A 21,150-nucleotide genomic window follows, 5' to 3' on the forward strand; every position below is an offset into this window, starting at 1 on the left:
ATATTTTTGACTCAGAACGGGGCCTTTCTACTATGATGAACGGGGAAGTTGGGCAGGAAACTGGTAGATGACAATGGCAGATAATGCACCTAGACTGTGATATCAGTTATGTTATATACACGTGAAATGGTACTCAGTTAGGTAAATTGGTATAGTAGATAAAAAACTATATAATAGCATAGTCAGCTGTTGCAAACCTATCAATAAATACCTCTAAATATACATGAAATGGGAATAAGTATACAGGTTGAGTCTCCCATATCTAAAATGCTTGGGACCAGGGGTATTTTGGATATCGGAATATTCCGTATTTTGGAATATTTGCATACCATAATGAGAAATCTTGGGAATGAGATATTTTAGGAATTGGACACAAATCTAAACACAGAATGCATTTATGTTTTATTTACACCTTATACACACAGCCTGCAGGTAATTTGATACAATATTTTCAATAATTTTGTGGCTCTAACAAAGTTTGTGTACATACATGAAATTCATTTATGTTTCATATACACCTTATACACACAGCCTGAAGTTAATTTAATATTTTTAATAATTTTGTGCCTTAAACAAAGTTTGTGTACATTGAACCATCAAAAAGCAAAGGTTTCACTATCTCAGTCACGCTAAAAAAAAATCTGTATTTCGGAATATTCCGTATTTTAGAATATTTGGATATGGGAGACTCAAGCTGTATCAACAAACATTTTTACCATTTTATGTCTATTTTGTAATTGTTATCTTCTCCGGATTATTGGATACTGCTTTGAGAGATTGTCTGTGTATACTGTGTGTGTGTGAATATATATATATATAAATTATATTATGTGATATATGGGTATGAATAATATAGCCAGTCATACCCTTGATGAAGAAATTTCTTTCCAATATTTCTTCCTCTAATAGAAGAAATCTTCAAAACTGTATAAGAATTTTATTTTTTTTAAATATTATATTGTACATTGTTTATGTTTTAAGAAGTCATTTTTTGGTGACGAAACGCGTTGGGTTTTACTGTAACGTCCTCAAATTGGAGGATTCCCTGCTTCCATAAAGGAGGTGCCTACCCAGATCCGGGCTGTAGTAGCAGTTGGAATTTTAACCATCCCAAAGTGAGGTTTCATAAGCTCTAATATAAGTGTAATAGTTTCTTTTCAGAGGAAAATAAGTTGGATTTGTCTCCCACAACCCATCACCAGAAATAGGAAAGAGTGAATATTAAAAGTATTTGCTCCTCAAAGTGGCATTTTTCAGTGAACACTGATTATTAAACATCAATATTGAAGCGTACCCTGGGACATTATTTGTATCCTACCTTTTGGTTCTTTAACCAACAGCCCGTCTTCAAGGACCAGAAATAATGCAAACACATACATTGACATGCCCTTACCTAAATAGTGAACACAGACCGTGTCCATCCTCACGTTGACCGTCCAGCCCGATGCCTGCATTCGCAGCACTCGGAGCTGCCCCGTCACATCCGGTGCCCCCATCACACACATTATATAATACAGTATATACATATATAAATTTGTTCAAACCCAACAAGATTTTTCTGACAAACAAGCCATAGCCAGTACCATATAGAGTTTATCGCTGTAAATTTATCCTGGCACTGGAATTCCTTACCCAAGTAAGTGCTGTTGGCAGAATCTCTACTGACCTGAATTTAAAAAAATATTGAATGCTTTATTTCTAATAAAAAGCAGTTGATATTATAATGAATAAATAAACTGCTTAGCTTCAGTGATCTATGGAACAAAGTCATTTTTGGTGTTGACAAGGATTTCCTTTGTATAATTTAATAGGAAGCTGTGTCACTGGTTTCTTGCCTTGTGTCAGGCTATGTGCAATATTTGTGACTGAACAAAATACAGCAAGAAGAAAAAAGAGCCTCCAGAGACTGGTGACAACATTTATCACCACCGTTTGGTTTTGTTTGCTGAATGGGGGTTTGCCTGCTCCTCAGTGTGTATGAAAAGGCAATCCATGGTGAAATCGGAGATTCCTAACTGATTGAACAATATTGTCCCAGTCACAGCCGGCTATGGTGGCCAAGCGTTCTGGTAATGTTTTTGTGACTTGTGGCAAAAATGTACGGCATCTGTGGATATCGTTATGCAGTGCCTCCTTCGCTCCGGGCCCATTATGCGTAAGTGCGGCCTCAGTTTGAAAAGCAGATACTACCTTCTATGCATGAGCAGCCTCCATGCTAGTTGAGGCATTACCGCAGACGGCTGATTGAATAGCTCTAGGAACTCTACCGGGGAGCTGAAGCCCATCCCTGACGACTCTTTCCTATGACCTCCAAGAGGAAGCAGCCAGGTCAGCACTGCGGAGGGGTAGTGGCATGGAGTGGAGGTGGGTGGAGGGGTGCATCAAAGGTGGGTGGGTCTGGGACAGTGACGACCCGATCATAACATCGTAGCCCCCGCTTTGCAGTGCCGCAGTTACCGGCATTACGAAGCGGGCGTGGAGCCACGATTATGCGAATAAACGCAAATTGCATCTTCGGGAAGTGGGCAGCCGTTGCCGGGTGGCCTAAGCCTTCGGGAGACTTGCCCACCTCCCCGGGTGGCCATCCGAGTTTTAGGAGCCTCTCAGCTGTTCCGGGTTAGTATGCAAGTATGCTTAAGCCATGAGGTAACACCTGCAGCTAATTGAATTCCGCACCGAGGGCCTGCTCCGGAGGTGCTGGCAACTCCCCCACAATGTCGATGTTCACGTAGCGATTATTTGCACCTGTGCATGTCATTAACTCTTCATTAATTCATAAATAATTACCGGGTCATTTATCGTATGATGAATAGGCCCCTGTGGGCCCTATTTATCACATTCTGCATTTTTTTTTATATATATTATTTTATTTAAGGACATATAAATATAAATATTTATATATATATAAAAATGAACAGAAATATATCATATACAATAAAGAATTGATACAGATACATCCAATTTTACAGAATAGTATAAAACCATACAATTATGCAGATGTGATATATTATTTTCAACCAAATTCACAATGTGAAAACGTACATTTACTTGCAAATTTAGCATTATGCTTTTCCCGGGACACAGGCTCTTATAAGAGCCCATCCTGGCAATGAACTGGAAGCAGGGTACATCCGGGGTCCGGGTCCTCTATTGAAACTATGGGGGCTGCTTTGAGGTTGGAAATGGAGGGGGATATCTGCTGCATTCCCTCCTTGTTAAATCCTTGGGATATTTAATATTAATAAAACGGGTGTTGTCAGGGAAGATCCTGCAAATATTCCTTAAGGAACATGCTCCTTGTTATTATAATTGTGTGTGCGATTCAGGCTTTTTGTATAATTTGTCTGGGATTCTACTGTTGTATATATACCATTTAGCTGGAATTATAATATTATAAAAAATAATATATACTAATTTATTGCTTTGGATTATAAATACTTGATCCAACTAGATCTATCACAATATTATAATTATATGTTTCTGTCATACAGTTGTCTTCAAGTGGGTGTTTATATTTGTTTTGCAAGGGCCTGCGTTAGTTCCCATTTTCTATTTATCTAGGCATCAGCCAGCGGTGTCTTTAGAGAGGAGGGGAACCGTATGCATCCCCCATTCACGGGCCCCCTCCTCTCACCCCGGCGGCTGTCAGAGTGTGCCCAGAGTCTACTGCATATGCGCCGATCGGCCGCTATTTTCCCGCCAATTTCCTCACAGGACATGTGCAGAATGCAGGAAAGATGGCCACAGCGGGCATTTTCAGCAGCGCTGAGAGACCCGACGCAGGACCTCGGAGAGGTAAGTTTTAGATAATATGGGTGCAGGGTGTGCGGTGCGGGCCCCCCTGGACCGCACAGCCTGCACCCATTATAGATACGCTCCTGGCATCAGCGACATACATGAACATTATGGGCCTTATGTAATAGCCTAATGGTTAGTTTTGCCTGCTAAATTATTGCCGCTTTAAAATACGGGCAGACTTGCCAAAATTGAGGCTGTGCCTGTATCTCACCGGCTATTACATAAGGCCTTATATGGTCTTCAGTCTTATCTACCATAGGTTTATTTTTCTGGATATTATACCCCTTTTACACCAAAGTCCCAGATCTGACCTGGAATTTGGAACACGTTTCCAACCTGGATCAGACCCGGGACAGACCCCTTTTACACCGTGGCACCGCAACCGTTCATACCGGAGCCGGGTCTGCAGTAATCCGGTACTTCCGTCATTGCAGTGGACGCTTGGAGATGATGTCATCTCCAAGCGCCGCTGAAGCTGGCCACATCAGAGCTGGGTCTTGATGCACGTTCATGTGGAAGTGAGGGTCTGGGGGGAGGTAATCGAGGGAGCAGGGGCAGTATTGTGCAGCTTTGCCTAGGGCAACTAAAAGCCTTGCACCGACCCGTTACATACAGTATGATATCACACAGCATGGCGCAAATTAGCAACTGGACAATGCAAACAGGTAAGTAGCCCATAGTTGAAGCAAATTCAGCAGCGATGTGAGAATGCAAGGTGTTTGATTATCCCAGGTTTACCGAAATTAGAGATACGTAATAGAATCAACCCACGTGTTTCAGAAGCCTGTTCTTTACTTGGGTAATATACAATGCAATGGAAAAATAACAGTACATGTTTGACATCCGATGACAGAAGCTTGATTAAAATCTTGACCTCATGTACATGACGCAGACGCTCAAAGACTTTCCTTCCTTTTTGAATACCTTTGTACTCTGTGGGAGGAAGCCTTTTACCAGGTATCTTTGATGTTATAATAATTCAACAACGCAGATACTAATTTTTGTAACTACTTATGACAGTCATGTAGTCTAGCACTTCTCTCAGTTCTGTGGAAAAACTTTCCCCCAACTTTATCAATGACATTTCAGTCAGCTGAACTCTTTAATAAATAAACAGGTTTTATTAGAAATGTGTCTTCAGGAAACAAATACTCAGATCTCTTTGTTGTATTATATCCTTGCGTCTGGGTTTCTCCTAATCCGATGCCTCCTTGGTCTTCAGGGCTTTTAATGAAAGTTCATAGGTCAAAAACATAGCGGCACTCATGGGGAATCCTCGTATGGTGTTTACTGTGATTCCCCTAAAAAATACCTGTGAAAGATAACATTTACATGTAGAGGTCATTCTTAAATTGATTATTCGCATATGTACAGTAAATAAGCTCCAAATCAAAATGTTCATCAATATGGGTCTGACTCACAAGGTGTCTGTGTTTTTTTCCGCAGACCGCCTGCATCTTTATGCTAATGCCGCAGCCGATGGGATTCCTACAGAGACGCCCACCGTCTGCGGCACTAATCTGCCGCTGTGTGCATTAACACGCACCATTGGCTGCACAGCGGTCGCACCATCGGAGATGGCACCAGCCCTATGGAGGCGCAGAATGCCCATCTGAACATGACCGCCGATGTCAGCGCAACTGCGGCAAAAGACGCAGCCGCTGACGGCGCCATGCCCGCGTCTGGCTAGCAACCCACTTGTTACCTCCCAGAAACACACACTGAAAATGTCTCTCTCCGCGTCCAAAATCGTTCTGCGTCTCCCGGCGCAGTGAGGACGCATGGGCAGACTGACAACATTGTCCGCTTGCATGCGGTTTTGACACTGTGTCCGCCTCTGAATCAGGCCCTATGAATATAATGACAGAAACAATCGGTTACAGGAATTAATGTTTTGATAGAATTGTTGTTTGGTGAATACTTGTCTCCAGTTCCTGTGTAAATGTGATCTGCAGCCATCACTTGGGAGGGTTTGGCAATGCCCAGAAGCAACAAGCATGAACAATCTATATTATACAGTAACTCTTATCCGGGCATGGTTCAATAAATCGTCAATAAAAAGGTTGACAGTGTATAGGTCAACACCAAATTGTTGACAGTCAATAGGTCGACAGGGACAAAAGGTTGACGGGTATAAAAGATTGACACACAAGGTCGACAGGTTCAAAAAAAGGTTGACACACAAAAGGTAGACATGGATATAGGTCGACAGGTACAACATGTTGACAGGTCAAACAGTCGACATGAAAATGGTCGACATATATATATTTTTTCTAATTCTAATCTTCACTATAACCATAAACTCAACCCTCCCCTTGGTGCCTAAACCTAACCGTCGGGCTCAATGACTAACCCTAACTGTCCCTCCTAGTGCCTAAACCTAACCCTAAAAATAAAAAATCCACCACAATATCGACCATTTTTATGCCGACCATTCTCATGTCAACATTTTTTTTTTACCTTGCAACCTTTTGTACCTGAAAAGACAACGTTGAATTCCCGCCCCAGTTGACCACTTAATGTCATTTATTAGCATGAGTGGTGTCTTAGGGGTATTCATATTTCTATTTAATAATATCTCTAGTATAGATTACTCTTCAAACAAATCCTGCCTCTGGACAGGTGTGCCACTGATACCCCTTTAAGTAAACTGGTTCAAAGGAAGAAAAGAAAAGAGGAGGAAGGGGTTTCTTCTTCAGTGCTATCCCCTCCCCCCCCCCAAAAAAAAAAAAAGAAAAACGTACAATATTCAATTCAGTGTGTTAATTATTCCAATTAAAGCATAACTTTTATTAGTTAATTCTCCTAAAATGTGTAGTTATAGTAGCAGCAAAATATTCTATATAAAAGAAACAACAGTAGTGTGAAAAGTTAGGAATAGTGATTAAAATCTTTTCTTCTTAAAAAGGCTGTCCTCTCATACCCACTGTCCTGTCCTCTCATACCCAGTGTCCTGTTCTCTCATACCCGATGTCCTGTCCTCTCATACCCAGTGTCCTGTCCTCTCATAGCCAGTGTCCTGTCCTCTCATACCCAGTGTCATCTCCTCTCATACCCAGTGTCATCTCCTCTCATACCCAGTGTCCTGTCGTCTCATACCCAGTGTCCTGTCGTCTCATACCCAGTGTCCTGTCCTCATACCCAGTGTCCTGTCCTCTCATACCCAGTGTCCTGTCCTCTCATACCCGATGTCCTGTCCTCTCACACCCAGTGTCCTGTCCTCTCACACCCAGTGTCCTGTCCTCTCACACCCAGCGTCCTGTCCTCTCACACCCAATGTCCTGTCCTCTCATACCCAGTGTCCTCTGTCCTCTCATACCCAGTGTCCTGTCCTCTCATACTCAGTGTCCTGTCCTCTCAAACCCAATGTCCTGTCCTCTCATACCCAGTGTCCTGTCCTCTCATACCCAATGTCCTGTCCTCTCATACCCAGTGTCCTGTCCTCTCATACCCAATGTCCTCTCCTCTCATACCCAATGTCCTCTCCTCTCATACCCAATGTCCTGTCCTCTCATACCCAGTGTCCTGTCCTCTCATACCCAGTGTCCTGTCCTCTCATACCCAATGTCCTGTCCTCTCATACCCAGTGTCCTGTCCTCTCATACCCAGTGTCCTGCCCTCTCATACCCAGTGTCCTGCCCTCTCATACCCAGTGTCCTCTCCTCTCATACCCAGTGTCATCTCCTCTCATACCCAGTGTCCTGTCGTCTCATACCCAGTGTCCTGTCGTCTCATACCCAGTGTCCTGCCCTCATACCCAGTGTCCTGTCCTCTCATACCCAGTGTCCTGTCCTCTCATACCCAGTGTCCTGTCCTCTCATACCCAGTGTCCTGTCCTCTCATACCCAGTGTCCTGTCCTCTCATACCTAGTGTCCTGTCCTCTCATACCCAGTGTCCTGTCCTCTCATACCCAGTGTCCTGTCCCGTGTCCTATCCTCATACCCAGTGTCCTCTCCTCTCATACCCAGTGTCCTCTCCTCTCATACCCAGTGTCCTCTCCTCTCATACCCAGCGTCCTATCCTCTCATACCCAGTGAACATAAGTCCCCCAGGGAGTCCCTAATGCTAACCTTCCCCCCCCCCTCTCCGAGGGTAAGCGCTCCTGACGCCCGGCTCACCTACGATCGGTATGCCGGGCGTTGGGATTTCAGCGCGGGGCTGATGATAAGTGTCGGGATTTCGATGCCTATCATTAGTCCCATGTCGGTATTTCACAGTCGGGAAGCCATCGGTCGGCATTTCGACCGCCGGCTTCCTAACTACATCCCTGTATTTTTCATATAGAATATTTTGCTGCTGCTATAACTACATATTTTAGGAGAATGAACTAATAACAGTTATGTTTTAATTGGAATAATTAACACACTGAATTGAATATTGTATGTTTTTTTTGGGGGGGGGCTAAGTGCACTGAAGAAGAAACCCCTTTCTCTTTTATTTTCTTCCTTTGGACGTTTTGAACCTGTCGACATTTTGTGTGTGAACCGTTTGTACCTGTCGACCTTTTGTGTGTCAACCTATTGAATGTCGACCATTTGGTGTCGACCATTTCATTGTCAATCATTTTACTGTTGTTCTTTCAAGCTCCGGCCCATTTATCCTTGTATCAGTGAGAAGGATCTTTCATCCATATGGTCACTTTTGTTCTTTGGGCATAACACATATTGGGGTAGATGTATTATAGCGGCACATAACGTGCCGCTATAACGCTTCCCGCTTCGCCTCTTTACCGAGGCGATGCAAGAAGCACTACCGATGAGATGTATAAACATTTCATCGGCCGGAGAGGGGGAGCGTTAACTCCCCCCTACGGCGCTACCCGCTAGAGACAGCTATGCGCCCCTGTCATTTACCGCCCAGACCCCCGATCATACATCAGGGAGAAGCGGTATCAGCGCACATAACGTGCGCTGATACCGTTTCTGGGCTTCGTGCATCTCCCCCAAGGGGCGATGAGTCAGAGCCGCAGGCAATGCTGTTTATGTAGTTGAGTTGTTGTTTTTTTTGCCATTGTGCAAAAATCCCTAAAAACTCCTACAGCGCATGCATCACACCGAATGTATGCACTAAGGCGTTGGCGCGATTTGGGTGCACGGTAACAAAAATGTATTGGAAAAGTGCCGGGCACTTCTAGGCGGTGACAGGGAGGTGGCTTAGCGCATGCACGGAGATGGTCCTTCTTACGGGCGTGTTTTGGGAGTATCGTGGGCGTGTCAGCGAAATTGGTTGTGTACACAGACCCTCATCCGCTCACATAGGAGGACAAACTGGTACTGAGAAAATGCACCTGCCATAGAGCTGGCGTAAGTTTTGATAGTGAGTCCAAACACTGGGCCTGATTCAGACCCGCTCGCGAGCACACAGCACTTCCAAGCGGGTCTATGGTCCCCCACTGTGCATTTGCACGCCGGAGCCGGCTCCGGCGTGCGCATGCGCGAGCCCCAGTGAGCGACGGCAGCTCCGTCGCTCCTGGGCTCACTACAAGACGGGGCGGCTGTCGATATTGATTGACAGCTCGCCCCATTTTGTAGGCGGGGTGGGGGAGTGGCCGTGCAAACGGAGGCGTTCTCGAAGGAACACCTGCCGTATGGGGGCGGCCCTACTGACATCACGAGTGATGTCAGTGGTGAGCTTCCGGCTCTATTAGAGTTGGAAGCTCCCTGGGGTTTGCGGCAGACGAGACCCTACCACAAGGGTCTCGTCGCAAGCCCGATGGTCGCGATGGTCGAGACTATCGCGACCATCACCTGGCTGCTTGTAAAAGCTGTGGGTGGTCACCCACAGCTTAGCAAGCGGCCGGCTCCAATAATAAAAAAAAAATGCCCTGAAAGAGCGTCCGGCTCCGAATCAGGGCCACTGGTCGGTATTTCATCTCCATACAGGCGCTGACAGTGAGCATCTCAGCCCTTGCACAATCACACGCATGGGGAAGGGCTTTATAGCGACACCTGCATAAACTGAAATACTATGTGAAAATAAAATGAGTCTCACATTTGTGATATACTGCACATAAAAATATAGTTAGACATCTTCATACTGCATTTAAAATTAGCAAATTTTCAAGCACATTGATTATTGCCTCTGAGTTCAAGTGCCTGCAGTTACCAATCAAGTTATGCTTTGCAAACATGATCAACAGGGTTCAGAGGCAGATAATCCAAGTGGTCAGGAGCAACTTGAGCAATCTGTGTTTCTCACACTGGGGCAGATGTATTAAGCGCTGGAAAGTGATCAATTGGAGAGTGATAAACTACCAACCAATCAGCTCCTGTCATTTTTCAAACACAGCCTGTAATATGACAGTTAGGAGCTGAGTGATTGGTAGTTTATCACTTTTCAAATCTTAGTACATCTACCCCACAGGCTGTTTAGACAATTACAATTATTTATTTTGTTTGTGATAAGAATGGGTAACCTGCTGGTTTTATATAAATGGGAATTAATTTTTCCTATAAACATGTGTAATAAAAGCACAGGAAAAGTTGTAAATGGGAGCTAAGTGTGCCCTAGTGTTATGAATCTCACTCTCAGTGGCTGATAACCCCTATACAGAACCTTTGGTGCTCAATGTTTTTCACCAACAACAGCTGCCTTTCCCAGAACCACACTGTTGGTACTGGTACTCAGATGCCATCTGGACTTGATCCCAGTAGTGTATAGGTGTTAATAAGCTGAGAGTGAGGTAGAGTCAGGGAGACTCACAGCTATGGAGCAAATAACCAGCAGAGAGTTCCAAGACAGGCAGTACAAGGACACACAAACTGACAACAGCCAGGCAGTAATGGCAATGAGCCTATTTATGTAGGTCCTGGCCAATCAGCTGCTGGGTAGAAACCATGTGATCAGGAAGTGATGACTGATCAGCTGCTAGGTAAGAAGCAGTGATGAGTTTTGCAGGAGCTGAGAATTCAGCTGCAATGTGAACTCCTCTTTAGAAGTTTAGAAAGCAATTTGAGTATGGTTGCTTAGCAACCTCCAGTACACAGAGACAGAACACAGCAGAATCTGAAATGGACTCTGAGACAACAGTCAGCGACAAATAACACCAGGATTCCTGGCTGCAGCCTGTTTAACAGAAGCTAATAGGCAACATTGATTGTTAGAGCACCTGTGAGAGGCTGATATACGGTGTGTCAGGTGCTAGTCACAGTCTCTCACTACTTGGGGAACAGGCAGCAGGCCGGTTGAGAGACAATATGATTACTGGGTGTAAGTACTGAGCTAATACTGTTGTTTTTGGAGAGGGACATTAGGTTCCTCAACGCTGAGAGAGGGAATAATTTGTTTTGTTAGTGTCGGACAGGTTATCTTTTCTTCTATGTTTTATTTATGTTTATGCTGCAAAATAAAACTAGCTGCGGATACTTGTACCAAGACCCTGGACTGGTGTGCTACCAATTGGCTGCTGTGTGACAGTGCACCCATCTACCCAAGGAGATGGCATCCTTACCCTGATCTTGCCATACAATGCAAAACCGGTTATCTGTATAGAGGATTAATACTTTGAAGTTTCATGACCTAGTACTCATAATGTGAATTATGTGATAAACTGAAATAATGTTTACATTTTTCCACCAAATTTAGGGGGAGAAGCATAAAACCTTCTAAAGAGGACAAGTGGAGGTGTTGCCCCTAGCAACCAATCAGCATCTGCCTTTCATTTATCTAGTAGTTTCTATTAAATGAGAGATAGAATGACTGGTTGCTATGGGAAACACTTCTACTTGTGCTTTTTACAAGGCTTGAAAAATATCTTCCTTTATTTAAAATGTTTATCCCACTGTGTTCCATTCATACACTATTTAGCATGAAAAAAAGAGTAATTAGGCTTAAAAGAGCAGCACGAAGGGCTTGGGAGTGGCTTTATTAGAGGGGTATAATAATATACACAGATTTGCAACTGATCACATGGGGTTGAATATTTTTCTGAGAACAAATGATTTCAAACCTGATTTGTGTAGACAACACTATAACAAACCAACACCAAAAGGATAAAGGACATGTAAACCTAGTTTTCTCTTACCTGGATTCCTTCATTACTGTAGCTTTGTGACATGCAGTCTGTGACTCCTTTGTATTTCCTCTGACACAGACTGTCTGCCTGAAGGCGACTTTTTACTACATCCATCGGCGTGGCAGTGCCCCAGGAAATAGCTCCTTAAAGTACAAAACAAATAATCACAATGACTCAGGGGCCTATTCATTAACACATAAAATTCGATGGAGGTAATTAGGTTTAGAACTCGCGTGGAGTTCTACCTAATTACAGGAGGAATTCATCATTCCTCCTCCCCATAACTATCTATTCCGAAAAGCTGTCACTGACAGCTTTTCGGGAAATAGATAGTTTTCCCTCTCTACTCTAATTTACCGCAGCTGTAATCCGTGCTGCGCATGTGCTGTTACATTCGTAAACCCAGCACATGCACAGCACTACTTAGAGCTGCGGTAATTTTGTGTACCCCTCCCCCCTCCGCTCACCACCTCCCAGTCCCCGCACTTACCTGTCCGCGCAGCAGCCTCCGGCTCCGTCCTGCTGGTCTGTCACATGGTCTCCCACACACCACAGTACAGATTAGAAAAAAAAAAATATATATTTTTTTCTAATCTTTATTGTGTTCTGCTGGGAGAACACAGTATCCGACCAGCCTCCGGAGCCAGAGGACGCACCAGAGCGCCGGAACTAATGTATGGGGAGTGTGGAAATTAACGCAGGGGGACTTAGCCAGGAGATATCAGTGATATCTCCTGCGTTAAGATACTTCATGAATACTAAAATAACGTTATTTAAGGAAAATGGCCTTAAAAACGTTAATTTAGTGTTGATGAATAGGCCCCATAGAGAGAAAACAATTATTTTTCTGTTTCTATTTAAACAAATCAAAAATATACATTACTTAAGTTTATGGGGCATTTTTTATTAATGATCGGGTCCTAGATCAGGATTATGTAATCTCAGCATTATGTAGCAGGGTGGGGCCACAATGACGCTATTGCGTAGTCACTCCCCCCACTCTGCCCCTCCCCTCGTCACGCCCCCCCCCCACTGTGCCATCCTGTCTGCCTCCTCCCGGAGGTGGCAGCCAGAATGATATGGGTTTGAAATGCCGACGGCTGTTCAAATAACGACAGCGGCTGCCCGACAGGATGAAAATCCCGACAGAGGCAGGTAAGTATGCTAACCTCCCCTTCCCAAGCCTAACCCTCCCTTAGTGGTGCCTAACCCTAACCTCCCCCCTAGTGCCTGAACCTAACCTCCCCCCGAGGGTGCCTAACCCTATCCCCCCTTACCGCTCCATAAACCTAATCCTCCAGGAGGGGTGCCTAACTCTAACCTTTCCCTGGGGGTGCCTAACCCTAACCCTCCCCCCTAGGGGTGCCTAACCCTAACCACCCCCCCTCCAAAACCTAACGCTAACCCCGCTAATTGCCCTAAACCTAACCCTCCCCTCCGCAGCTAAAAGGAAGGGCGCCCCGGACTTACCTCATTTGGGCACGCGTCGCCCTGGATTCTGGCATCGGGATTGTGATAGGCGTCGGTATTTCGATGCCTATCATAAATTTCTAGCTGGCATTCTGCTGTTGGGATTGTGACTGGTGGCCTTGCGGACTTGCGACGAGAACCTTGTGGTAGGGTTTCGTCCATCGCAAGCCCCAGTGAACATCCTGCTCTAATAGAGCAGGAAGTTCACTACTGACATCACGTGTGATGTCAGTAGGGCCGCCCACAAACAGCAGGTGTTCCTAAGGGAACTCCTCCATTTGTGCAGCCACCCCCCCGACCCGCCTACAAAACGGGGCGAGCTGTCGATCAACATCGACAGCCGCAACGTCTTGTTGCGAGCCCCGGAGCGAGTGATTTCTCGCTGGCTTCGGGGCGCGTGCGCACTGCCCGGCCATCGACCCACTTGCGAGCACTATGCGCTTGCGAGTGGGTTTGAATCAGGCCCACAGTTGCACTGACGCAGGAAGTCATGTACAGATAGGGCTAGTGCAATCGTCAATGTTGCAATGTAAATCATCTCCTTGTTGGGTGAATAATATTGTTAGTGGTATTCTTAGGACAACTTGACTATGCCACAAATTATTTATAGCTCAGTCGAATATAGTTGGAATCCCAGCGAACACAATGCCAGCCGTCAGAATGTCTCCAGAATTCCAACGGCTGCAATCCCAACGGTGATTATTAGGGTTATGTTTAGGAATAGCCTGTGGGGGGGGGGGGGGGTTAGAGTTAGGCTGCGGGAGGGGGAGGGTTAGGCTGCGCGAGGGTTAGGCTGCGCGGGGGGTATGGGTTAGGCTTTGGGAGGGTTAGGCTGTGAGGGAAGGAGGGTTAGGGTTAGGCTGCAGAAGGGGGAGGGTTATGGATAGACTGCGAGGGGAGATCGTAAGTCTTAGGCTGCAGCGGGGGGAGGGTTAGGGTTTGGGTGTGGGGTGGGAGGGTTGTTCTGCAGGGGGGAGGGTTAGGGTTAGGCTGCGTGAGGGGTGGGTTACGGATAGGCTGCAGGAGGGGGAGGGTTAGGGTTAGGCTCTGGGGGGGTTTAGGCGGAAGGAGGGGAGAGTAAGGCTGCAGGGGGGGTTGGATTAGGCTGAAGGAGGGGAGGGTTAGTGCTAAGCTATGGGAAAGGTGGGTTAGGGTTGGTGTTAGAATACTTACAGGGCCGTAGCTAGGGTAGTACGGCTGGTGCCATCGCACAGGGCACCACAGGGCAGGGGGTGCTGTTTGGGCCTGTCAAATGTCTGTTTATTATCATTCTTGCTTGTATGCTTCATTCTTGCTTGCTTGCTTCATCCCCAGCATCTCCTGGCCTCTCCTATCTCTTCCCTGGCCCTTCCCCATGAGGCCATGGCCCTCTCTCAGGTGCACTATATTATGTCCCTATTTATCCCCAGCATCTCCTGGCCTCCCCTATCTTTTCCCTGGCCCTTCCCCATGAGGCCATGGTCCTCTCTCAGGTGCACTATATTATGTCCCTATTTATCCTCAGCATCTCCTGACCTCCCCTATCTCTTCCCTGGCCCTTCCCCATGAGGCCATGGCCCTCTCTCAGGTGCACTATATTATGTCCCTATTTATCCCCAGCATCTCCTGGCCTCCCCTATCTCTTCCCTGGCCCTTCCCCATGAGGCCATGGTCCTCTCTCAGGTTCACTATATTATGTACCTATTTATCCTCAGCATCTCCTGACCTCCCCTATCTCTTCCCTGGCCCTTCCCCATTAGGCCATGGCCCTCTCTCAGGTGCCCTATATTATGTCCCTATTTATCCCCAGCATCTCCTGGCCTCCCCTATCTCTTCCCTGGCCCTTCCCCATGAGGCCATGGCCCTTTTTTGGTTGCATTATGTCCCTTTGAAAAATGAGGGGGCGCCAATGCTCTTTCTGGCACAGGGCACCAAAAAGTCTAGTTACGGCTCTGAATACTTCCCTGCATGTGTTGGGATTTCCACCATAGGGATTACGCTGCTGGGATTCTGACCGCCGACAATATCAGGATCCCGTATCCAACCCCAGAGGTCCATGCATATTTCAGCACAAAAACTCATTTGGCTATAAAGTGGGTGTGCAGTATATAGAAACAACGTGCAGTGTGATTGTTTTCACTTTCATATTCAGAATGTCACACAAAATAGGATAATTAACACAATATTCATAACAAAAAGGGTGGAGGAGAAAGGGGAACAGGGGTTGAAGGTATGATGTAGGGGACAAGAAAATAAATACTAAATCAAATCATTCCTGATTGCATAAAATAATAGTAACATTGACATCATTAGCAGCAGCTTAGAGCTCAAGGTGAGGTGCAATTTTTGTATAAATAGGAGACTCCTTATAATATACTGTAGGTCCAAAACAAGGATGCTATACACAGTATGTGTTGCATATAAAATGTACATACAAATATTTAAATGCAGAATCTGTATACGTACACTGGAAATGTTCAGCATACAGAAATCTTTAACCATTATATAAGACACGGAAGGGCTGTTTCTGAGTCGAATGCAGCGGCATCCATCCGTATCTTTTGCCGCAGTTGCGTTTTGCAGCTTTATGCTAAATATTAGCCCTTCCCTGTTGTACACGGAAACGTCTGAATGTGCAAGGACTAAGATGTCCACTTTGTGCGTCTTCAGATACTGCAATCCCGCTAGGTGCGTCTTTAGATGCAACCATCCAAAACTTGAAAAAGACCCACCCTAGAGTATGGCCTCGAATGATAAGGTGGGTACACACTGTGACTAGACGCTATGTCGTCCCATCCCGCGGGTGTGTACCCATGATATGCGCATTCCCTCAGGTCGTTAGCGTCATCGGGCGTCGGCCCTACTGCATGGCTGATGGGGGATGTCGTTAACGTTGTCATGCTGCAAAATGCAGCATGGCGCGTCCCTCCCCTCCCCCGTCAGACCCGGCATTGGCAAGTGTGTATGCATTTGCTGCATACTGCGTCCCGTCAGACCCGACATATCGCGCTGGGTACACAACGGCTAATGTGTAACTAGCTTAAGTGTTAAGCATCTGAAGCTGGGTACACACACTATATGATATATTGTTCCAACACGGATCGGAAAAATATATATCGTACATATCGTATAGTGTGTACACACGATCCGTCATTTCCGGCAGTCGTTCATTACATCGTCCCATATGTTGTTATGCAGAGAAGATGGTAAGATACAAAGAATGACGCGGTGCTGTTATGTGCAGCATGTAAGTCACATCGCGCTGTCGTACGCAGGACCGTGCAGTGTGTACTACACACACAATGTATCGTTACATCGCTCGCAAAACATTGCTCTGTCGCACTGTCATATGGTTTGTACCCAGCTTGAGTTTCCAATCAGTTCTCCGACATGTCATCGACACTTCCATAACGCGCCCATAAGACGGTGCATCTCCATCTGAATAGTCACCTCCCAGGGGCGTAACTAGGTATTTGAAGGCACCATAGCAAAATTGCCCCTTTGTACCACCCAATGGTGAAAAATGTGTAGAACACGTGTAACTTTGACAAGGAAGATGGGCCTCCCTCAGCTCTGGGCCCCATAGCAGTTGCACCCCTTGCACCTATAGTAGTTACGGCCATGGATACCATGCATCTCAATTGCTATGGCAACTCTGTACGCTCAAACCATGGAACGCATGTGCTGTGCACCTTTTTAGCAATTTAGAAGCATGAGCAGTTTGAAACTATCGACCATTTGTGTGAATACCGGCATTGCGTCCGACTCAGAATTAAGCCCAGAGGGAGATTGATCAAACTCTCTCAAGAGGATAAGTTGAGAAGTGGTCTTAGTAACCAATCACACTCTGGCTGTCATTTCTCTAGTACATTCTATGATAGCTAGAATTTAATTGGTTGCTATGGGCAACACCACCACTTGTCCTCTTTAGAAGGTTCTATAAATCTCCTCTATAATGTTCATTAAATACTGTGTCTTGTGAAGGAACAGAAAGGTTCTGCTGACCTACGTGATTCTGCAGTAATAAAGAAGAACTTCATGGGGTAAATTTACTAAGATGGGAGTTCTATTTAAGAAGTGATGTTGCCCATAGCAATCAATCAGATTCTACTTCTCATTTATCTAGCACCTTCTAGAAGATAATACCTGGAATCTGATTGGTTGCTATGGGCAACATAACTTCTTAATAGAACTACCATCTTAGTAAATTTACCCCCATGTCTCCCCCTGCTGCCTCTACAGTCCAGGTACTCACCTTGGGGCCTATTTACCACTGACCAGAAACTGGTTCCGATAAGAATAATTTCTTATCGCATATTATCATGGCAGTAAGAAATTAAGTATCGCTCAAATGTACCAATAACCATATCCAGGGACAAAGGCTCCGATTGGAGCCCATCCCTGCGATGTGATCACTTTACTTCCGAGATCCATCACCGGCCAGGCCACTGTGCATGCAGAGACTGCCTACGGACCAGGGGTGTATTAAGAGAGGAGGGGGCCCGTGTTCATTCCCCGTCCGGGGGCCCCCTCCTCTCTCCCTGCTGCTGTCAGCAAACTGACTGCAGCAGTAGACTCCGAGCACTGGTCTGTGCCAGGAGTCTACTGCGCATGCGCAGGTCACTGAGAAAATGGCACGGCAGCAATTTTCCCAGTGATTTCCTACTGCGCATGACTCCAGGAAAATGGTCACGGCGGGCATTTTCGGTGTTTTGAGAAGCAGTACTCCGTGGGACTTCAGAAAAGGTATGTATGGGAAAAATAAAAAGGATGGGTTCAGGGGCCCGTGTGCACCGCACACCTTGCACCCATTATAAACACACCCCTGCTACGGACCCTTCTACAGGAAAATGTTGCTATATGCAGCCCATAGACTATAACGGCTAGCGCCATCTAAAGACGGCATTAGTTAGTTCCAGAATGCCCTGTATTCCAGAGCTTGGTAAATTTGACAGTTTAGCAGCCCCCATAGAAACCTACGGGGGCGCTGCTTTTGCAAATAAAAACATGGGGACCGCAGCAGATATCTCGGATATCTACTTCAGTCCCCCCCTTTCTTAAACCCCGGTGATACTTTTTGCCGATATCCATCTGCCCCTCCCCAAAAACAACTCTTTTCAGGGGATTTCCCACCAGATTGCTTTAATAAATATACCCCATAATTTTTAAGATGCATTTCTTGTCAATACTGCATGCTGTCTGATCTTTAGGAGAATGACGCAGCAAACGTCTTGCAGGAAAGTCCCATTGCGGTTGTTGCATACTGTACCTGCAATGCCACCCGACAGCCACACAGAAATAGCGCTGGGTGTTGTGTGATGGTCTAGGGTCATCCATTCACATAAATAGGTGTATGGAATGAAATACAGGCAGTAACCGGGAATGTCTCTCAGAAGCATTGCACCAGCTCCACGATACATCCCCATAATACCTTCTTTCCTTAGTATGCAATTTACACAGTGTATTGGACCTCTGTAGCTTGTTTTGTCATGAATTAGCGATGTCCCCTTATTCTGCGACATGCCTTCTGTAAAAAAAATAAAAACATTTTGAAAAGGTAACAAATACACAATGCACTATTACAGCATACAATGCACTATTACAGCATACACTGTACTATTACAGCATACACTGTACTATTACAGCATACACTGTACTATTACAGCATACACTGTACTATTACAGCATACAATGTACTATTACAGCATACACTGTACTATTACAGCATACAATGTACTATTACAGCATACAATGTACTATTACAGTATATAATGCACTATTACAGCATACAATGCACTATTACAGCATATAATGCACTATTACAGCATACAATGCACTATTACAGCATACAATGTACTATTACAGCATACAATGCACTATTACAGCATACAATGTACTATTACAGCATACAATGCACTATTACAGCATACAATGTACTATTACAGCATATAATGCACTATTACAGCATACACTGCACTATTACAGCATACAATGCACTATTACAGCATACAATGCACTATTACAGCATACAATGTACATATACTGTACAGTTAATTTTTTAATGCATTGTATTTGTGGCTGCATTGGATCCAAAATGGTTTCTCTCCCTAATGTTAGGTACACGTCTGAACGTGTTAACGCTTTCGAATACGAGCCGACCAACTTTACGAGTTTCCGAGTAGTTAAAAAATCTGGAGAACCTTTGATTCCAAGTGTGTACGCCAGTGATTCTTCTTTCCAGCCCCAATAGGTATCTGTCCTAAAACCGTCACAAAGGTAACATTTCTGAATGAACTATTGGCAGATATGCTGCATAGGTGAACAGTCGGGAAGCCGGTGGACGCAATGCCGACCGCCGGTTTCCCGACTGCTGAATCCCGGCAAGGGTTAAATGACAGGCGTCAAAATTTCAACGCCTGTCATTTTACCTATGCCGGGAGACCGGCGCCCGGCATCCCTTCAATCGCGGGGGGGGGTAGGTTTAGGGCTCCCGGGGGGGGACTTAGGGTTAGGCACCCCCCCCCCGGAGATTAGGGTAAGGCTTGGGGAAGGGGGGTTAGGCACCCCCGGGGGGAGGTTAGGGTTAATCACCCCCCGGGGGTCTCAGGTCTCGGGGAAGGGGGGATTAGGGTTAGGAACTTAGGGGGAGGGAGGTTAGGCACCCCTAAGGGAGGGTTATGGTTAGGGGTACAATAGGTTAGTTTATACTTACCTTCTGATGTTCGGGATTTCAACCTGTGTCGGGCTGCCGCTGCAGGGATTTGAACTGCCGGAACCATACTGATTCCGCTGCATAGATGGGAAACGCATACATGCTACAAAATGTGCTCATCGTTTTGGAGATATGACGTGCAGCAGGTCAGATCCCGTTATCCCATCCAAATACTTTGGAACATTATTCGGCCCCAGGTGCTGTGTACTCGCTTTGATCAAGCAGCCAAAAATCAGCTGATGGGCCAAATTATGGCAATATGTGCACCTAGCCCAACTCAGTAAATCTTTCTGTTTCTGTCTGATAACAGATTATTCCATATTTAATGCCACAGATACTATTACGAGGGGGTTGGCAGGCCGACTTTAAGGCTAAAAAAAAAAGTTTGTTCTCCATAATGGAGCAGGCTCCAGGAATTCCAGTAGTTGGGAGAGAGAGTGTGACTCAGACATTCATCTTGCTATGGTTCGAGAAAGAGCGATGGCTCTTTATGAATGTGATTGGCTGTACGAATGGGATGTAGTTATCAGACCTACGATTGGGATGCCGGCTGTTAAAATCCGGCGCCGGTGTTCTATCCTAGGTCGGGATTCCGGCGCCGGAATCCCGACGCCAGTTCAGTTGTTGCCGCCGGAATCCCGACAGCCGGCATCCCGAACATAAGTATACCGGGCCGGGTTAGGTGTTAGCTCCACAGGGTTGTTAGCTGGGGCCCTTTAAGATATAGCAGTGATGTCATATGTGGTGAGGCCATTGGCTGGGGAGGCACACGTATAAAAACACAGATTTTATATCAAAGCTCTGGAGCATGACAGGGAGTATGACAGGGGAGGGAGTATGATAGGGAAGGCTGTGTTTGAAAGATGACTGTTAGGAGCTGGTTGGCTGGTACTTTATCTCCGTCCACTTTATTTCCATCCGAGGCTTAGTAAATAGACCTCTACGTACCAACCAGTGACGTGCGGAGAGGTAAATGGCTGGGGAGGCACTGGCCAGTATCAGAGCCAGATTTACACATACATATATGAACCCAAGGGTACATGTGGGCATTATACAAAGGTGCAGCAGTATATAGTGCCGGAAATTTGTTGTGATTTGTTTAGGGATGTGCGGAAAAGGTAGACAGGGGAGGCAGAGCCTCACCTGCCATGCACTTTTTAATCCAGAGTTTTTACT

The 21,150-nt window shown here is 45.7% G+C and overlaps 1 protein-coding gene across 1 annotated transcript in view; it reads right to left on the reverse strand.

Annotated features, from left to right (window-relative positions):
• Positions 1-4,572: 4,572 nt before the first annotated feature.
• The window catches only part of SLC25A48 (solute carrier family 25 member 48), a 42,763-nt gene continuing 26,185 nt past the window's right edge, over positions 4,573-21,150 (reverse strand). Inside the window, exons 5-7 of the mRNA XM_088475036.1 lie at positions 18,532-18,789; positions 11,823-11,956; positions 4,573-5,110 (exon numbers count right to left, since the gene is read on the reverse strand). Coding sequence (XP_088331162.1) covers positions 4,994-5,110; positions 11,823-11,956; positions 18,532-18,789 — 509 coding nt within the window. The 3' untranslated portion in view covers positions 4,573-4,993. The remainder of the gene's footprint in view (positions 5,111-11,822; positions 11,957-18,531; positions 18,790-21,150) is intronic.

The sequence above is a fragment of the Taudactylus pleione genome, unplaced genomic scaffold, assembly GCF_031769625.1.
Source record: "Taudactylus pleione unplaced genomic scaffold, aTauple2 ptg000161l, whole genome shotgun sequence".
NCBI classification, from domain to species: domain Eukaryota; kingdom Metazoa; phylum Chordata; class Amphibia; order Anura; family Myobatrachidae; genus Taudactylus; species Taudactylus pleione.